Raw genomic sequence first — 18,245 nt, forward strand, 5'->3', positions numbered from 1 at the left:
CTTAAATCATCTCGTGACTCTCTAAGTGTGGATTCTAATCTCCGACCCCTTCTTCAGCGGAGACCTCAGTGAATGAAGATGGTGTGTCCGGATGCACTTACCATGCATGCAGGGACTCCCGCTGGCTGGAGAAACATCTCGGGTGGGAAGTGGTTTTCTCTGATTTGCTTTGCAGAAACTCTCTAATTAGGTCAGCTAGTCTGATGACATGAATTAAGGCCATCCAGGCTCCACAAACATGATAATTCAATTAAGGACCAACAGGACCTGACTCTCTGAGCAATAATACAATTTTAGTTCCCAAGTGAATGCGATGAGCAGAGAACAACTAGATTATCCAGGTCCTGGGGAAGCAGCCGGGGTGCTTGGAACCTAGTTTGGGGGGAAGACAGGGAATCCAGCCTCTTTTCAGATTGTGCTAAAGGTAATAAGAAGATGCAGCGATGCTCAATAAGGCTTTCTGAGGGAAACATGGCAAGTTTAGCAAACTACCAGGCCTGTGTGTTCATAGAAGCAACGTTACAGGGAGAACCCTGACTAGGAAATTTTAATGTAAACTACTTTTTGTATCTCTGTGAATGGAGAATAATCAAAAACATATCTTAAACAATTCAGCGCTCTGTTAAAATTGGCTAAAGACTCTTAAAATTAATGGAAATATTAACATAATTTGTAAACATTCAATATGAGAACATATTTGGAGAGCGCTTTCATTCCATCCTTTCCGCTTGTATTTCATCGTCCCTGGTAGATTAGAACTAAGGGTCAAGTATAACAAATGAAAAACAGAGAATTACACAATTTCATTTTTGTGTTTTTTTTTGAAACCTACAAATTCCAGCATGTTCACAGATGCACACTTTTAAAACAGATTCTCTTGGGTGTTCATCCTTTTGTGTAAAAAATGCTTTAACCTCACAAGACAGTCATGAGTAATTAATTCCAGGGAAAAGAAATTCTCCTACCCTCTTCGATTACTTACATTTAAAAATAACACTTATTCCCAAAATAAGACATCAATGGAAATATTCCAACAAAGTCTTGTTTCAGGTCTAAACGTGTTGGCATACCTTCCTGGTATGGAACAAAAATACCGAAAGCTTATGGGAAAGAAACTCTCACTTTTACGGGCAGAATGAGCTGTGGGCATCGCCTGGATCAGTGTGTGGCTTAAAGATCACTGTGTGATCTAAAACGATATTAGCACCTAATAACATGTAAATATTTTGGATTTTGATCCAAGTGCATGCCATGGTGATGGTACTAAGAGGACACATTTCACTCACCCTCTCAGAAGTTTGAAAAGCATACAACCCAGGGAGAACCAGTCAGCACTGCTGTCGTACGCAGTCCCTTTCTGCAGGACCTCGGGAGCCATGTACCCGTGGGTGCCCCTAGGGAGAAGAAAGGGTATGTGCGGTTATCAGTGCTTGCAGACCTTATAAAATATTCCCAGCTCATCAAGAGGTCTGAGCATCATTCATCAATGTCGGCAACTATGAACAAGGGGGAGGGGACGACAGTGCTTCCACCAAATATGATTCAGCAAACACCCAGTGGGAAAACGACCTTTCCTGTCTTCATTAGGATAGAACTGAATACAAATAAACTACCATATGAAATGAATATGAACAGTGCGCGCACTCCACGGTCTCGGAGGTGAAATGTGAATCTCGGGAGTCCTTCCTCACTACAGCCAGGAGAAGCCAAGGGCAGGCCCGTTTGAGGGCTCTCCTGAGGAGATGTGTGGGGCCGGGGAAGGGAGCGGGGGGAGGGGGTGGTGAACAGTGACCACACCGTAGCGCTAGAGACCTGGAAGGGATGGGCACAGGCGTCCCCGTGTGGCGCCACCCTCCCGTGCTGAGGACCAGGGCTCGCACACATGCCCATCGTATCTCCCACCCTTCCACGGTCACGATGGTCTCCAAGGCAGGGCGGGCGTGGGGGGACAAGCCGACAGGTACGGAGACGGAGAAATCAAGTATCCGGTTTAAAGAGCTGCTAACAGCCCAAAGGACTCAGCCAAGCAAGTGTGCAGGCGACTTGCAGGAAGCTGAGAAAAACCACCTGGGAGGAAAACCATTTATATATAATATGTGTCATCTGCGACTCAAAGTCCTTTCCCATTCTGCGACTCCCCACCCCTCCTTAAAGATCTGAGCACGCACTGTTCCAAGCGTGCAAGAGAGGGCTCGTGGGGAACTTTCAAAGACGTGGCCTGAAAGGGCCCCGAAAAAGCCTTTAACTGTAGCTCTGTTCCCATCCTCCATTGATTTTCTTCACTGATAGAATGGGTGATAAAATGACACCTTCATCCCACAGGGGTGCCGTGAGGATCACACGTATGTAATGGGCTTAGGGTAGTGCTGGCTCTTAAAAAGAACTCAACGTTAGGGATTTTATTCTCTATCCTTATGTTATTATAATCCTTTTTAACTTATGCTCGGAAACAGTGAGAATCTGCTCCGAGAAGTGATCCTGGCTCAGCACTGGGCCCGATACCCTCTCTGCCTCCGAGTTCTATCTTGAAAGACTTTTCTCCAACAGTGAAAACGGGCACTGGTCCATCCCTCAGCAAAGCTCCGCCATCCAGAAACCAAAGTCTGACAGCGTGAGGTCAGCAAGCCACGCTGTGAGAGTCAGGGATTTCCTCAAGGGGCCTCCAAGCCATTTTCTGGGGAGGTTTAACTTTGCTGTTGCTGGGAAAATCTCTGTGGTGACCTTTTTAACCTGCGATTCTCGGGATCAAAACCCAGTTCTGGGATGGGAAGATCTCAACGAGGATAAATGCATGGGGTTAACGCAGATCACGTCTCTGAGTGGACGCTGGACACAGCAGAGCGCTGGCCCTGCCCACCTCCACGGTTTTCAGCTCCTGCCTACACGGCAGCACCTAGCGCTCCCTGCCGCTTCCCACTGACGATCTGTGCTGTTCATGCTGAAAGAACACTTGAGCGTTTGAAGACACGGTGACAGGGGACTGAGCTTTGTGGTCCTGGATGAAATAAGCTGGGACTCGATGAGTCACTGACGATCTGTTTCGTTCCAAAAACAAAGTGTTTCTGTGTCATTTGGTGGCTGCTCCGTGGTTCACTTTCAGTTTGTCAGAATTTGATTCCATCATTAGAGGGACTGAGTCTAAACCTAGCTGGAGAACCACAACCCTGCTGTGCAGACGGGCCAGCGTCTGACGAAGTCCTGGCATCATACCTACGGCTTTGAGAAGACCAGAGAAGCCCAGTCTAGGGTGAAATTCTGGCCACAAATCTTTAGTCTCGTACCAAGTCGATCCTCTCAAAGCCTCACGGGGTTCAGACAGAGTGTAAGGAACACAAGCTTTCGAGTCGGACAGAACTGCATCTTAAGTCTAGCCCCACGATGCGCCAGGCATGTGACTCTGTTCAAGTTCCTTAGTTTCTCTGAACCTCAGTTTCCATCCCATAGAAGTAGATGATTATAACCCATGCCCTGTGGGTCCTCTGTGAAGATAACAACATATTCAGAGCAGCCGGCCACACATGCCTGGGACAGCCGACGTTCAACTCATGGCAAGAGTGCTGTCCCTCAGACCAGTCACTTCCTGGACAGCCCCCGGGCTGCTGGTTCCAGGAGGTCAGGGAGCTCTTCTGCCTCAGTCCCCGCTGCATCGCCAGCACCTGGCACACAGCCAATGTGAAGTAAATACTTATTACACGAAGGAGTTGACTTCACCCTCACAAGTGTCACGTGAAGTAAGCAGCATTGTTACTACCTCTTTATAGAGGAGAAGAATGAGGCTGGTGCCACGTGGAAGGAGGATTCAAACCCACATCTGCTGACTCAGAAGCCTTTGCTCTCAGCCATGATATGCCTCCTCTACTCAAAAATACAAAATTTTGTTGTGCGTTTATCCTTTTTAAGTTGTGGCCTCACTATCATCGTTTAAACATGAAAATCAACCTTCCCGATCCCATCCCTTTACAGATGCTGTTCAGCTATGGACAAAAGCCCGTCTTTCAGAGCTGACATGTGAATTACACTAAGAAGAGGGGGAGGTCCTATAAGGGAATAAGTAGCTCTGCATCTGAAAGTTAATTCCTTTGGGAGATGAACTCTTCTGAGCTCTCGGATTCATATTCAGTTGTGACTATACTAAATTGAAGAAATTAGCATACCAAATAGCCGTGGCATTAAAAATTCAAATGATTCTCTTAAAAATGTCTGATGAACTCCCTGGGAGAGGCTTATACAACCCCAGGTTCTGGCCTCATAATTGTCAAGTGCTGGCAAAATGCTAAGGCTTTTATCACCATATCCCAGATTCTGTAGGAAGAGAGAAACATGGTTACAGAAACGGTGCTAATTGCTATTAACATCTGATCAGGGTTTTAAATGGCAATTCTGATTTAACGTAGCCCCTCATAAAGTACTGCAGTTTTAGAACCACTTTATTTTTAGTCCCACACACACACACAAACAGGATTTATAGTTTATTTTCTGCACGGATGCATGAAATGAGACTCCTGAGAGTTACTTCAAGACCACTCAACACAGTAATGATGCACAATGAAATGGAATTTTAAGAGCTTCACTGCTAAGACTGATATATTGAAAAAGAAAAATCAAGCAAAAGTCACCTGTTTTTCCACAAACTGCACATACTGTCCACATCTTCCACCCAGATAAACTGATACTAAAGAAATAGGAATAAAAACCAGTACGTATTCCGTTCTGCTTCTCCTGAGCCCCGGGGCATCTACTTCATACTCCTGTTGTCATTTTAACAATCTCAGGTTCAGGGAAGTCCTTGGGCCAGTGTCAACACTTGCAGAACAAGCATGGCCACTGCTGGAAGCAGCTTAGGGTCCCCTGAGAGGGGACAGGTGCTGGCCGACGGCCAGGGCGTCAGGGAGCTTCCTCTGCATGGTTGTGTAGAGGACGAATGTAATATTCAGATCTAACAATATGACCTGCATTAAAAGCTTGAACTGCAAGGAGATGATTTTTTAAATTAAAAAAAGAACTCTAATTTCTTTTTAGCAAAAAAACCCCAAACTTTTGAAAAAGAAGGAAAAAGTAGATGGAGAGAGAAACCTGACCTCTGGGCCTTCCTTGGAAAGTTCTATGCAATTGCCTGTGCACCTTCTTTGGCATATAAGCTTTCAGGGGTCTATTACTACCTCTACCCTATAGATAAAGAGACTGAGGGTCAAGCAGGTGAGCTGACTGCCTCAGGGTCACACAGTCAGCACGGATTTGGGTCTGCTGCTGAGGCCCCTATCTTTCCCTTAGACCACCCTGCCCCCGGGCAGCTACACTGTGGGTCCCTGCACGTTCCCCCAAATGGTGACAGCGAGCACACCACCACCCTTATCTCCTCTTCCACAGCCTGGGATACGGGACCTTCCCCTGACCCGGCACTGCCACATGCTGAAAATCGCTATTGGCAAGAAAAAAATGGGGGAACAAATGACCACGTCGGGGTCTGAGTGAATAGGCAAGTTGAGTTAGGAAACGACAGTGACAGAGGTGCTATACTACTCACACACTCGCGTGCGGCTTCTTTTTGGAAAAATCGCAGGCAAGACCAAGGTCTGATATCCTAACGTGTCCGTGTTCATCCAAGAGGATATTTGCGGGCTAAAATGAAAGAGAAGGTGATCTTCAAGAGTCCCCAAGATGTCCCAGGGGCTAATTTCTAAAACTATTGGCACTTGATATCTCATTATTTTATCACAGTTCATTCCTACACATGAATCCTAGCATTAATTATATCATCACATCCAAATGGGGCACAATACTGACAATGACATGTTTCGTGTTAATTTCAGCAGGAAAGTGGTAATGACAGATGGGAAGGATTCTACTCATTTGATGATGGAACACAGGGCAGGTAAGACTGGAGGGTTACAACCACAGTCTATGGGAGTTAAAGTATTTCTTTTTCACAGCAAGAAGTGCAATCCAGCCAGAATGGTGAGTCTCTCCACAAAGCGAGTGGGTCCACAGGCTCCTTGGCCTCTGGAACTACTAGGACTTCAGAGAATGAAGCCACGAAGCACAGCACAGAAAGGAATCTTGTAAAAATATACAAATAGTGACCAAAGAAATCAAAATATTCCACGGTGCCACATTAATCCCGATAAACGTCATTTCTGTTTATTAGTACAGAGTCAACAGAGGGCCCTACCAAATGACCAAATATGATTTTGACCACAACTCTGATGAGATGTATCCATTAAGATTAGATTTACTCAGCATAATCGTGGAAGACAAAGCTCCTCTCCCTAATACACACTGAATTACAGTCATCTTGATATTTTTCTGCTGGAGATCAGCTATTGATTTGATTGAAATAAAAATAATGGCATGCCATTATAAACCTGAAGCGTGAATAGTCACGAATGACTAGAATTAAGTCTGAATAGAAATTACATAATACCATTGACTACTAAATAGCTTAGAAGACAAAAATACTGCATCAAGATGACTAGAAACCAGTTATAGATTTAAATTAAAATGTATTACAATGGCGCTCCATGGGCCTTCGGCGTGTATTTTATTCTTCTGCAAAACTCACCATGAGGAAATAGAATGTCATGTGCCAACCAGTGTCTAATTATTTCTAATGTGATGAAAATACTTCTTTTCTTCTTTATGTTCATATGAAGAAGGCTAAGGGAGTAATTCTTTAACCTTGCAGGAGGCTTTAGAAGTTACAAAGTCCCTTGTGAAAAACATAATATGCCCAACACTAAAATACACCATTTTAGATTCTTAGGAGGTAACCTTTAAAAGCTAATCAAAACACGTGAGCAAAGGAACATCATGTGTACATTTTAGCTGGTTAACCTGGGTTCAGGTTAAGAAGGAAGCAGAGAGGAGGCAAACCCACTCTCCTCCCAACCTCCTTGGGAAGTTGCCATGGCTATCATTTTTCTTCTCACCATTATTTACACCTTTATATATCTGCGCGATCATTTCTATATAGTTTGTCAAGGTCCCATTTATCTCCTCCCCCATCTTCATGCGGCTGGCTAGACGAATAGCACCGCGGATGTACCAAGCAAACTCCCAACTCCCTCCTTAACGCAGAACCTGGGACCAAGCATCATGGTCTGGAATGGAAAAACTCAGAACGCACTTATTTCCTTTTTTTCAAGTCCAGTAAGATTTTAAAGAGAACCACAGTGAAGAAGCCCAAGCATGCAAGACTGGGGCTATGTAGTTCAGGGATTTGAAAATCCGTTAGTGATTTTTTAAGGCAAATTCAAAACAATCTGAGGCTCAGAGAGTGCCCTTTGGGGGAAATTCTCCACGCTGTCAGCCACTCTGCCCTGACCGGATCAGGCTTGCCTCAAATGAGTTATAACTCAGCCCTTCGACGTGTTAGTTCACAGGTAGATACTTCCCGTAAGACATATATGTTCTCTGCTAGTTCACCTTTGTACACCTCCTGGTCTCACACTAGGCCAGAGCCAGTTGCTTAGTGAACATTAATGGAATTACAATCAATTGTAAAATGGGCAACAACAAAACACCCCTACCCTGCTTTTCACTAATTAACCAATTAAAGTTTTTGAGTTGGCATATGTGCTGCACCAGGCACGGAGGTAAAAGGGACAAGTAGGATGGAGTCCTTAGAACAGAGTTCAGAGTCCGGAGGAGACCGACATCACAAAGGTGATGCCTTTATCGGGGCTGAGACGAGGAAAATGACAGGATACCATGAAAGAGGTGGAAACGCCTGTTAGACCACAACTGCAATACAACACCTATTGCACAGGTCTGGTAAACGGAAGGAGTCTGTCCAATGGCCTTACCTTCAAATCTCTGTAAACGACAAACCGATTGTGCATGTGTTCCAGCCCCAGGATGACTTCTGTGGCGTAAAACCGCATCTCCTTCTCAGAAAACACCCCGTGCTGTGAAAGGTGATAGTGCAAGTCGCCCCCTGGAATCAGAGACGTGGAATTTAAATTCAGTGCATTAATTTCAAGGGAACAAAAACCACTGTCATCCTGCATAGTTATGATACAGTCGAAAAAGGTAAACTATGCTTCTGCTTTGTCTCTCTCTCTCTCTCTCTCTCTCTCTCTCTATATATATATATATATGTATGTCATTGATTTCTGTAATTTGACCAAATGCTTTAAAAATTCTAGAGAAAACTAAAACATTGAGAAGACTTAGATGTGACAATGGCCAGGACGATATGAAACAAAGCCACCGTTCTCTGACAGGTATCACAGCTCCCAGATGTACCATCAAGGGGGAGGGAGGATTAGCTAATCTGCTTTGATTACTTGTGTTCTGGCTAATAACTGAATCAACCCATGTAGTGATCCAGTAGGTGGCTTAGCAACTCATTCTGTGGACAATAAATAGTAAGGAAACAAAACAAACACATTGATCATATTGATAGATATATGAGAAAGCAAATACAGCAAAATTTTAACTGGTAAAACCCAGGTGGTGTGTATTTGGGTGTCCCCAGTAAAATTCTTTCAATTTTGCCATATGTTTAGTTTTCATAATAAAATGTTGGAAAAGGTAAATCATCATCTGGCCTCAAGTTACAGAGACACAGAAGGCCACAACCAGGGGAAGGGAACGTTCTTATGAAGTATAAAAGAAGAGCCTCAATTGATCTACAAAAGTTCATGTGTGTCCAACTTCATTGCCCTTGATTTTATAAGTACCTTCCTGTTCACACACACATACTCCTGTATAACCACTACCAGATCAAGGTGTAGAAGATTTCCAGCATTGCTGAAGGCTTCCCATGCCCATCCCAGGCAGTATATCAGCTCACAGCCCCTAATTAAAGCCAGTCGGACTCTATTGTAACCTCTCCCCCCATAAATTAGTTTTGCCAGTTCTGATGGTCACATAAATAGACTCACACAGGGGACATGCTGCTGTGTCCGGCTGTGTCTGCTCATTATAATGTGTGTGGAAATTCCTTCACGCTGTTGGGTAGGTCTGATTTTAAATCAAACACTCAAAATGTAATGAACCTTCAAGTGAATTTCAAAAAAGGTATTTCATTTGTCGAACTGTACATCTTAATTTCAGCTCTCGTTACTAAAAATGCTTTGAGCATATATCATGTCACTTTCTAGTATTAAAAAACTACTTTTCTAGCTAAAACTCTTTCATCATTCTCTGGGTCATCAGTCACAGTTTAAAAGATCAATGTACAGTGGAACTGGGCTAACGCATAGAAGACTGGGCTAAAATCTGTCCTGGCTCAAAGTCAGTCCTTCAAAGTTGGTTTTTAAATACATTTCTATCTTCAGCCTATGTATCTTTAGGAGGCATTTCATTCCTAAAAGTTGAGGGCCAGGAACACGCAAACTAAACATCCAGGCCAGTTGCATTCCAGAAAATCAAGTTTCACTGTATTTTAACTATTTTACGAAAATCTTTTCTAGAAAATGCAACTTCCTGGGGAGAGACTGGGAGGGCCAGAGGGCAATGGCAGTCAACATTTTTAAATGAAGTTGAACTGAAAATTGAAGAATAAAAGGTTTCCTTAAACTCCAGGAGGAATTTAGTTACCTGAAAGACCCAAATGGCCAGTCTGTCGGGAGCAACGCAGGCTAAGATAAAACATCATGAAAACACAAACAAACAACACCATGGCAAAGTCTTGCAGTGTATTCAGACTTCCCAAGGCTTGCTCACCGTTCATCAGATCCAAGATGAAGCAGAGTTTATCTGGCGTATGGAAGGCATAGGTCATACAGACAATGAAAGGACAATCCTGGAGTGAAAAATACATATATAAGAAAAGCAAAAGCTGCCCTGGAAAGCGCATCTACTGCCAAACACCATCTACATTTTTTTTTTTTATCCACGCCACTGCCCCGTGCATGAAACACAGACACCTACCTGGTAAGTTTAACAGACCCAGGAAAGTGGGTCTGGTTCCGTGGAAAAATGCACAGAGACACAACACTGCTAATTAGAGATGAACTCAAAGGTGCTCTGTCACTCTGATTCAATCATGACTCCTCTATCTACATCTTCAAAAGACTCAGATTCTACAGAAAAATATTACTGCCTTACTAGTCTTTCTGCTGGTCTACATTTCAGTTCTGGCTAGTCAAGTATCCATTTCAATCTCTGATTCTGAGGTTGGAAGAACCATACCATGGGGGGAAATGTTATCTATAATTACTGTTTTGAAGCACTGAGAATAAAAATGAAATTAAATTAGCTTTTGAAAGTGGAAAAATGTACCAGAGCCGAGGACAGAAAAACTCAATTGTAAAGATGCCAATTTTCCCTCAGATTAATCTCTAGATTCCATGCACTCTTAATTAAAATGAAAATTGACAAACTAATCCCAAAATTTATATGGAAATGTAAACGGCCAAGAAAAGTTCAGATACACTTGAAGAAAAATAAAGCTGGAAAACTCATAGTGCTAGATATCAAGACTTATGGTAAAGCAACAGTAATTTGGTATGGAACTAGCCCAAGGACAGACAAATCGACCAGTAGAACAGAACAGAATCCTGAAGTAGACCCACATGTAAATGCTCATTCGACTTGTAATAAAGTGACCCAGCAGGGTGGGGGGAAAGCATGGCCTTTTCAATCAGTGGTGCCGGAACAACAGGCTATCTGTATAGTCAGCTGTGGACATTCACCCCTACCTCACACCACACACTAACTTCAACCCCAGGTGGATATAGACCTCAAGGTAAAACAATAAAGCTTCTAGGAGAAAACCAAAGAGAACAACTTCAGGACCTTAGGGTGAAGTAAAGAATTCTTAAACAGGCCACAAAAAGCACTAACAATAAAAATATTGGTAAGCTAAACTAAAATAAAAGTAAGAACTTCTGTTCTTCAGAAGACACCAGTAAGAGAGTAAAAAGGTGAGTCACAGAATGGTAGAAGATATTTGCAATCCACATATACCTTGAATATATAAAGAACTCTCAACAATCAATAAAGAAAAAGCAAACAACCCAGCAGAAAAATGGCAAAAGAGAAACAACAACAACAATAAAAATAATAATGTAGGCACTTCACACAAGAGAGTATCAAACGGCCCACAAGCCTATAAACAGATGCTAGGCCTCAGTTTTCCCTAAAGAAACGCAAATTGAAGATCACAACGTGTCATCACTAAAACCCATGAGAATGGCTAACGTTAAATAGACTGACAATGCCAAGTGTTGCAAAGGTATGGAGTTAATGGAACTTCCAGTATGGCGCTGGGAAGGCAGAATGGTACTACCACTTTCACAGGATGTTCAGTGGGATCTGCTGAAGTTGATCACTACCTGCAAAGCCTATGAGCCAGCATTTCTACCCCGGGGTATTTACCCAACAGCAATCTGGACTCATGTGCACCAAGGACATGAGAATGGTCCTCATGGCACTATTCAAAATAGCCCCAAACCAGGAAATAACCCCAATGTCTACCAACAGGAGGATGGATACACGAATTGTGGCACATTTATATGATGGAATACTATAGAACAGGGGCCACCAAACATTTTCTGCAAAGGGCTGGACAGTAAATATTTTAAGCTTTGCAGGCTTCATCCAGTCTCTATCACATATTCTTCTTTGTTTTTCTTTACAATGCTTTAAAAAGGAAAAAACCATTCTTAGTTCATGGGCTGTGAACACAAGCCAGATTTGGTCCCTGGGCCACACACATAGCCTGGTGACCCCTGCTATTTAGCTACAGAAGGCGCTGTTGCTAAGAGCAACGACTCAGATGCATCTCGCAAGCAACACTGAGTGAGAGAAGCCAGACACAGAAAGAGTACATTTATATGAAGTTTCAACACGGGCAAAGGTAAATTACAGTTTTAGACATCTGGGTAGTAGTTAGCTTGGGCGTGGGGTGAGTGGCTGGGAGGGACACAGGGAGACTTCTGGAACACCGGTAACTTTTTATCTCTTGACATGGGTGCTGGATACACACACGTGTTCCCTGGAGAGAATCCATCAGTGCCACACTAGATCTAGAACTAGGTCCATTGAGATAAATATACAGTGTACACTTGCCACTCAACTGATTCAGATAACAAATGGCATGAAATATCTATAACCACTTTCTTAACAGAAGCAAAGAATTATTAGATTCCACAGAAAGTATTCAAATTTTAACAGAATAATCTGAAACAGAATTCACATTGTTCATACCTGTCGATCAAGGGCATACAGATAAATCTGTCTTAACACATTCCTATGTGCTCAAGATTCATGAACTTGAACTCAATTTCCACAAATCTTCTGGAGGAAGTTACTCCAGAATGAATGACAAAATTCATTTTGTGGTTACCTAGTTTTCCTTAGAGGTCTGTTGAGAGGTGTTAGTGTTTACTAATGTTAAGATATATTTTGCGTTATAGGTAAAATAAGGGTGTTACCCTTTATCTGTTAAAAGCCATGTGGTTCTCGGTGGGTGGGGACCCTCCTACTTGCGATCCCACCAGTGTTTCACCAGACCTTTCCATAGTCTGCTGGCGATGGCTCATTCTGCTCCAAATATCATGCTTCTTCCTTAATGGGGTTCCCCACATACTCTGGTTCCCGATCTGATGAACAATTCATCTCTAGAGCAGAGAAGCGGGTGGACCAGGAACTTAGTAAAGCCCGGGTCTTTCCCAGCTTGAGAGAGCAACTCCACTCACTTCACCCAGAGGACAAATAGAGCCCGGGAAGGGGGGTATTTCTGAACATGACGGTGTATGATCATTCTAACGACAGCCCTGAGAACACTGCAAAAGGTCAAAGTATAGTTAAGATGCTACGTTATTAAGATGGGACATGAATTGGAGATTTAGAATCATAGGCCACCGGAGTAGAAAAGGCTCTTAAGAAAGAAAGAAAAAAAATCACGTGGTCCGATTTCTTTATTTTAAAGACAAGGAAACTAGACTCCCCACCCACTAAAAGGGAAATGTCTTGCCTGAGGTCACAAAGGAATTTGGTAGCCAGCCAAGATTCAAACCCCAGCTCTCTGACCCTGGACTCTTGGCAGAGCTGTCCTACGTTACCCTACTTACGAAGGCAAAAGTTTCCATAGCAACATGAAATAAAAGCTCCGCTAAAGGGATTTGACTTGGTTACCTCTACAGAATTTGCTGACCATGATCCCTCATCTCTCAGGCCCTGAGCAGATACCATCTTGAGTCTCAGGTGGGGTCCGAGACACAAAGAACTGAACACTGACCCAAATGGACAAACAGGCAGCGGTTTAATGATGGTGTTGGTACGGTTTCAAAGATAATTGTGGTTAAGATGTTCTGCCTTGATTACAAATTCAAGGTAAATAAGAACTACGGGGTTTTTTACAGGTGGATACTTAAATAAAAGCTCTTCAGCAAGGAACTGTCTTCTTTGATTTCCTACCTAGTGAGCAAAATAGACTGCATTTTGCAGGAACTTAAAAGTGTGATAAAATAGACCGCAAAGTAATCCTTCAGAACATTTCTCTACACTGCAGTCAGAGGAACCTTTTCAGACTTGCAAGGCTTCTCATGTTATCTTCCTACTTCAAACACTTTGTTTCCAATGGCTCTTAAGATTTTTAAAACTCCTCAGTACTGGCCCAGAAAACTCTTTCTGGTCTGGTCTGGCCTCTGCTTGCCTCTCTCCCTTACAACTTCATCTTGTGGTCCTTACCCTGTCACTTCTGACCCCACCTCTGCCGACCTTCTGTGACTCCCCAGAACTTCCGTGCTCGGGACCCACACGTGCCCCGGCACCTCCTCTGACTTCAGAGGAGCATTTGTGGACAATACTCCCGCCCTGCTAAATGCCTTCTGGGCACCGTGGACCTGTCTTTCCTACCTCTTGCCACGTGTTCCAATGATCAACGCATTTGTGAGACTGTCTGCATCGCTCTACGCAGCTCTATAAGAACAAGGACCAGACTAGGGTTTCAGGACCCCCGTCTCGTAGCGGAGGGCCCGGCACAATCTAGGTCTCAAGTATGGATCAAGGAATGAATGAGCAATGCTTCTCATGAACAACACTTGACGTAATTAATGAAAGTGCTGACGGCTCCCCCCAGTCATGGACATACATGTCCTTGATTCCCTTTTTGCTACCCGAAAGTTACAGAATAAAACTGGGAACAGTGCTTCCTACTATCTCTTTGGGGGATGAGAAGTAGGAATCCTCAATTTGAGAGTGAAAGAGAAAAACAACTTTCTAGTAAATAGAAAACTCTGCTGGGTGACTCTGGCTCATTTTCATGCCAACACCTTAGGAAATCCTACTGATACAGGCCGATCTAAAGCATCCCCTAAGAAGGCAATTTTAAACTAAAGATTACTTAAATCCTATAAACCGTGGCCTTTCATTAGCAAAAACAATTCCAAACAACTTTATTACAATTCTTTCAATTCTTTACTACAATTCTTTAAATTATATACTTATACATGTTTAAAATGCTAAGCAGTTTTGATATTTGAATAAAAAATATAAACAAGCCTTTTAAATTAGCTCAAAGCAGTAGCTCAATATACCCCCAATTTTTTATTTATTCCCTTACGGGTGGACCAGTGAGGAGCTCGACAACTACTTAACGACTCTCCCTCACCTGAGTAAAACAAAAATGCTACATGAAAATTTTTTTCACCAAAAAATTTAAAAAAAATTTTTAAAAATTTTAAAAAATTTTTTTCACCAAAAAATTTTAAAAAAATTAAAAAAAAATTTTTTACACCAAAATTTTTTTTCCATAGACTTTCCTGTGAATAAATATCCAAGGCTTTGAGATAACTCATTAAAAATTAATATTTTAATAAAGCACTTAAAATCTGCAGTAAACACACATCCGTGTCTGAAATGAAGACACAGACATTTCAATAGATACTAGAAGCCAATGCTATTCACGTTGATTCCAATACAGTGTGCAGGCCACTCAGATTCCATTCCAATCAGTTAAAATCTTGGCCATGCACACAGGGTAACTCTTATTTGAAATGCTTAATGTCCATACGTTGGCAGGTAGAGGCACATAATTAGACATTACTATTTATAGCAATGGCATTTTCATCTGTTATAGTTGAGCTAAATTATGATATTCATTGGCTTCGATAGCAAACAGACTTTCCAGAACCACTTAAAACTAATGCTAGAATAATATAAACACCAACACAATGAATACAGGTGACAAACAACAAAACATGGAGCCTACAAAGGGATGAGAAAAGAACACTGGGGCTGTCCAGGGAGTCTGGGGACTCTGGGCAAAGAAATGATGTCTCTGGGTCTCAGGTTCCTTGCTAAACTAGCTGAAAGGAATTCTTTGAGTCACCATTAAGATCTGGGTCTTTCAAAACCTTTTTGTGAAGATGACCTTATTTAGAACCCAGCTATGATAGTTGGAAGCACCATCCCGCCTCCCCTGGGGCCCCTTGTCTCACTTGCCAGGACACATGGGCACTGCCCAGGTTCCTGGGATGGTTGTCTTTATAGACATCTGTACAGGTAAATAAAAGCCGAGGTTTTGATCCTGGGTGATACTACTAACAGGAAAAGAAATCAGAACGGGACACTGCTTTGCAAGTCAAGATGACACAGCGTAAAAGCTTGCTTTTACACATGCCGAGCTAAAAATGACAGCCTGACATGCAAATAAAACATCGAACAGGCAGAAACGTAGTGCTGGAAATGGAAAAGGCCAGTGTCCACAGCAGGTAAAAGTGGCAAGTGCTGAGAAGATAAGGTTCCCTCCAAATGAAACCCGGCCTGGGGAGCACCCTGAAGGGACAGCTGGGGTTTGACTAAGCCCAGTCACTTCCTCTCTATCAGTTTGTGAAGGACGGGAGCTACATTTCTCTTACTTTTTCTTCTCTGGGTTAGTCTTTCTCAGTCACACAGCCAATTCTTAACTATATTCAAGTGATATTTTTTTTGGCATTGATATGATTATTTTCTGCCATCTCTGCAACCATATTCCACAAAGAAGGAAGTCATAAATACTCACTAAAGGGACAAGTTGTCAGTGTGCACAGCGATGGTGGCTAGTACGTTCCTAATTCCCAAATTAGACAGAGGTAATACCTGAATTATTCTTTATACTAACTTAGGCTGCTGCTCCCTGCTCTAAATTCTAATCCCCCCAAGAACTGGCTAGCCGCTTAAGTCACCAGAAAAAAAAAATGCCTGTATTTTAAATAAATTGTCCTGATACAAAAACCAAAAAACAAACAAACAAACCAACCCAAGAGTGTTGAAAATTGAATACTTACTCCTGTGCTCACCAGGGACAACATGATCCTTTCATTTAAGGCTAAGGTTTCTCCTTGTTTCATCTTGATCCTCTTCTTATCCAAGCATTTCATCGCATACCTAGAAACATAAATATTATTGAAAAATCTGCACTGAGAATACATCTAAACGGATTAAATGATACGCATCACACCGGGGGAAGTTTCTAAAGAGGTGCTAAGTGTTTTAAAGAAGCAAAATGCTTCTAAGAAACTAAGGAAATCTGAATCAAGTGGAGACTTCAGTCAATAACATATTTGTTCGTTCATTGTGACGAGTGTCCCACACTAAGTAAGATGAGGATACTGGGCATGGGGTACACGGGTAGTACATCCTGTACTATTTCTGCACTTTTTCTGTAAACCTAAAATAACTGTAAAATAAAAAGGCTATTTTAAAAAATCAAGCAATAATCAAGGTATTTCTATTATTATATGAATTGATGTTTCAGTTAAATAAGAGCATAAAGTAGATGGATATAAAATTCAGGGAAATAAATTTTGTATGTATTGCCGCTGCCTAGTACCACCGTGTGTGTGTGTGTGTGTGTGTGTGTGTGTGTGTGTGTGTTTTGTGGAGGTGCTGTACATGTCATATTTAGCATTTAGGAATTGTGAATTCAGCACTGGTCAAGATTTAATAAGCTCGTAGAGTGTAAGACTCTAAACTGTTGATGACTGACCAAATGGGAAGGGAAAGCGTGCGTCCAAAACTCCGTGTCCTAAAGTGGCACTTTACTGATTTGTTTTAAATCTATACTTAAGTTATCATATTTCAAATAATAAAAAGAATCAGTAAGATTTTTACATTCAATTTATATTCAAGTTAGTTGAGAAGAAACCGCTGACAGCTTAAGATTTTTGAAGATTTGGAACAAACTCACATTAAGGAAATACAGACATGTTACTCAGCACACTCTGTAATCACAGGTTAAAGAAAGCAGATGCTGGGCTTCCCTGGTGGCGCAGTGGTTGAGAGTCCGCCTGCCGATGCAGGGGACACGGGTTCGTGCCCCGGTCCGGGAAGATCCCACATGCCGCGGAGCGGCTGGGCCCGTGAGCCATGGCCGCTGAGCCTGCGCATCCGGAGCCTGTGCTCCGCAACGGGAGAGGCCACAACAGTGAGAGGCCCGCGTACCGCAAAAAAAAAAAAAAAAAAAAGGAAGTAGATGCTTTTTCAGCAGGACAAGGGAAAGCTGAAAGGAAATTTTTACAAGGGTTTTGGGGACTTGAGAATTCTGCATGCATGACTAAACTCCCACTGATACACTATTTCACGACACCCAGGTATACCAGTTGTCTGGCTGTGGTAGGACACACAAAATCCACTTATTCCTAACTTACTTACAATTTATAATGTTATGAGCTACAGCAAAACAGAGATAGATGTTCAAATTTGATATTTTTATCCACTCTTCCAGGAGTTCTGTATGACAAATCCATTTGCGAGACATTGATTGGCTCAATTATGGGATCAAATATTGGCTTAATTATGGGATCAAAGCCCAACAGAGCACACATGAAGTGACGCGTTCTTGAAATATTTTTTATGATAAAGAATTTTCAAAATGCCTCATACTACTTCTATCACCACCCTGCTGTGATGATGTTTAATAAGGCCTTTGGATTGCAGACCACGGAGAAGGTGGCACCCACAGGTCTTGAGCCCCTCAGAGTAAGCAAGCTGAGGGCCCCCCGCCCCCAAGGGCCGGTGGCAGGTCACTGTCACTGGCAGCCGGGAGGCTGCAAAGGACGTGCTCGAGGATTCATGGGAGCTGAGCTTGGCCACTTCCTAGCTGTGTGACTCCTGAGAAGCGTCTACCCTTAACCTATAAAATAGAAGACTATTTACCACGCCCTGGCGGTTTCCGAGAGCCGGGCGAAACCGTAAATGTGTATGAAGAGACAAATGGATATTATTTACTTCTGACAACAACACGTGACAGACTGGGCATCCTCAACACCTCGACAAGCAGTTACGATGAAGTAAAACTAAAATTTAGTGAA

At 42.6% G+C, this 18,245-nt stretch overlaps 1 protein-coding gene across 5 annotated transcripts in view; it reads right to left on the minus strand.

The window, feature by feature from the left end:
* Positions 1 to 18,245, minus strand: part of GRK3 (G protein-coupled receptor kinase 3) — a 133,469-nt gene that overhangs the window by 26,983 nt on the left and 88,241 nt on the right. For all 5 annotated transcript variants that reach the window (XM_030860673.2, XM_060311194.1, XM_060311193.1 and 2 more), the window contains 5 exons: positions 16,221 to 16,320; positions 9,670 to 9,748; positions 7,803 to 7,933; positions 5,525 to 5,619; positions 1,287 to 1,394 (listed from right to left, as the gene is read on the minus strand). In XM_030860673.2, coding sequence (XP_030716533.1) covers positions 1,287 to 1,394; positions 5,525 to 5,619; positions 7,803 to 7,933; positions 9,670 to 9,748; positions 16,221 to 16,320 — 513 coding nt within the window. The remainder of the gene's footprint in view (positions 1 to 1,286; positions 1,395 to 5,524; positions 5,620 to 7,802; positions 7,934 to 9,669; positions 9,749 to 16,220; positions 16,321 to 18,245) is intronic.

The sequence above is a fragment of the Globicephala melas genome, chromosome 13 (assembly GCF_963455315.2).
Source record: "Globicephala melas chromosome 13, mGloMel1.2, whole genome shotgun sequence".
Lineage (NCBI taxonomy): Eukaryota > Metazoa > Chordata > Mammalia > Artiodactyla > Delphinidae > Globicephala > Globicephala melas.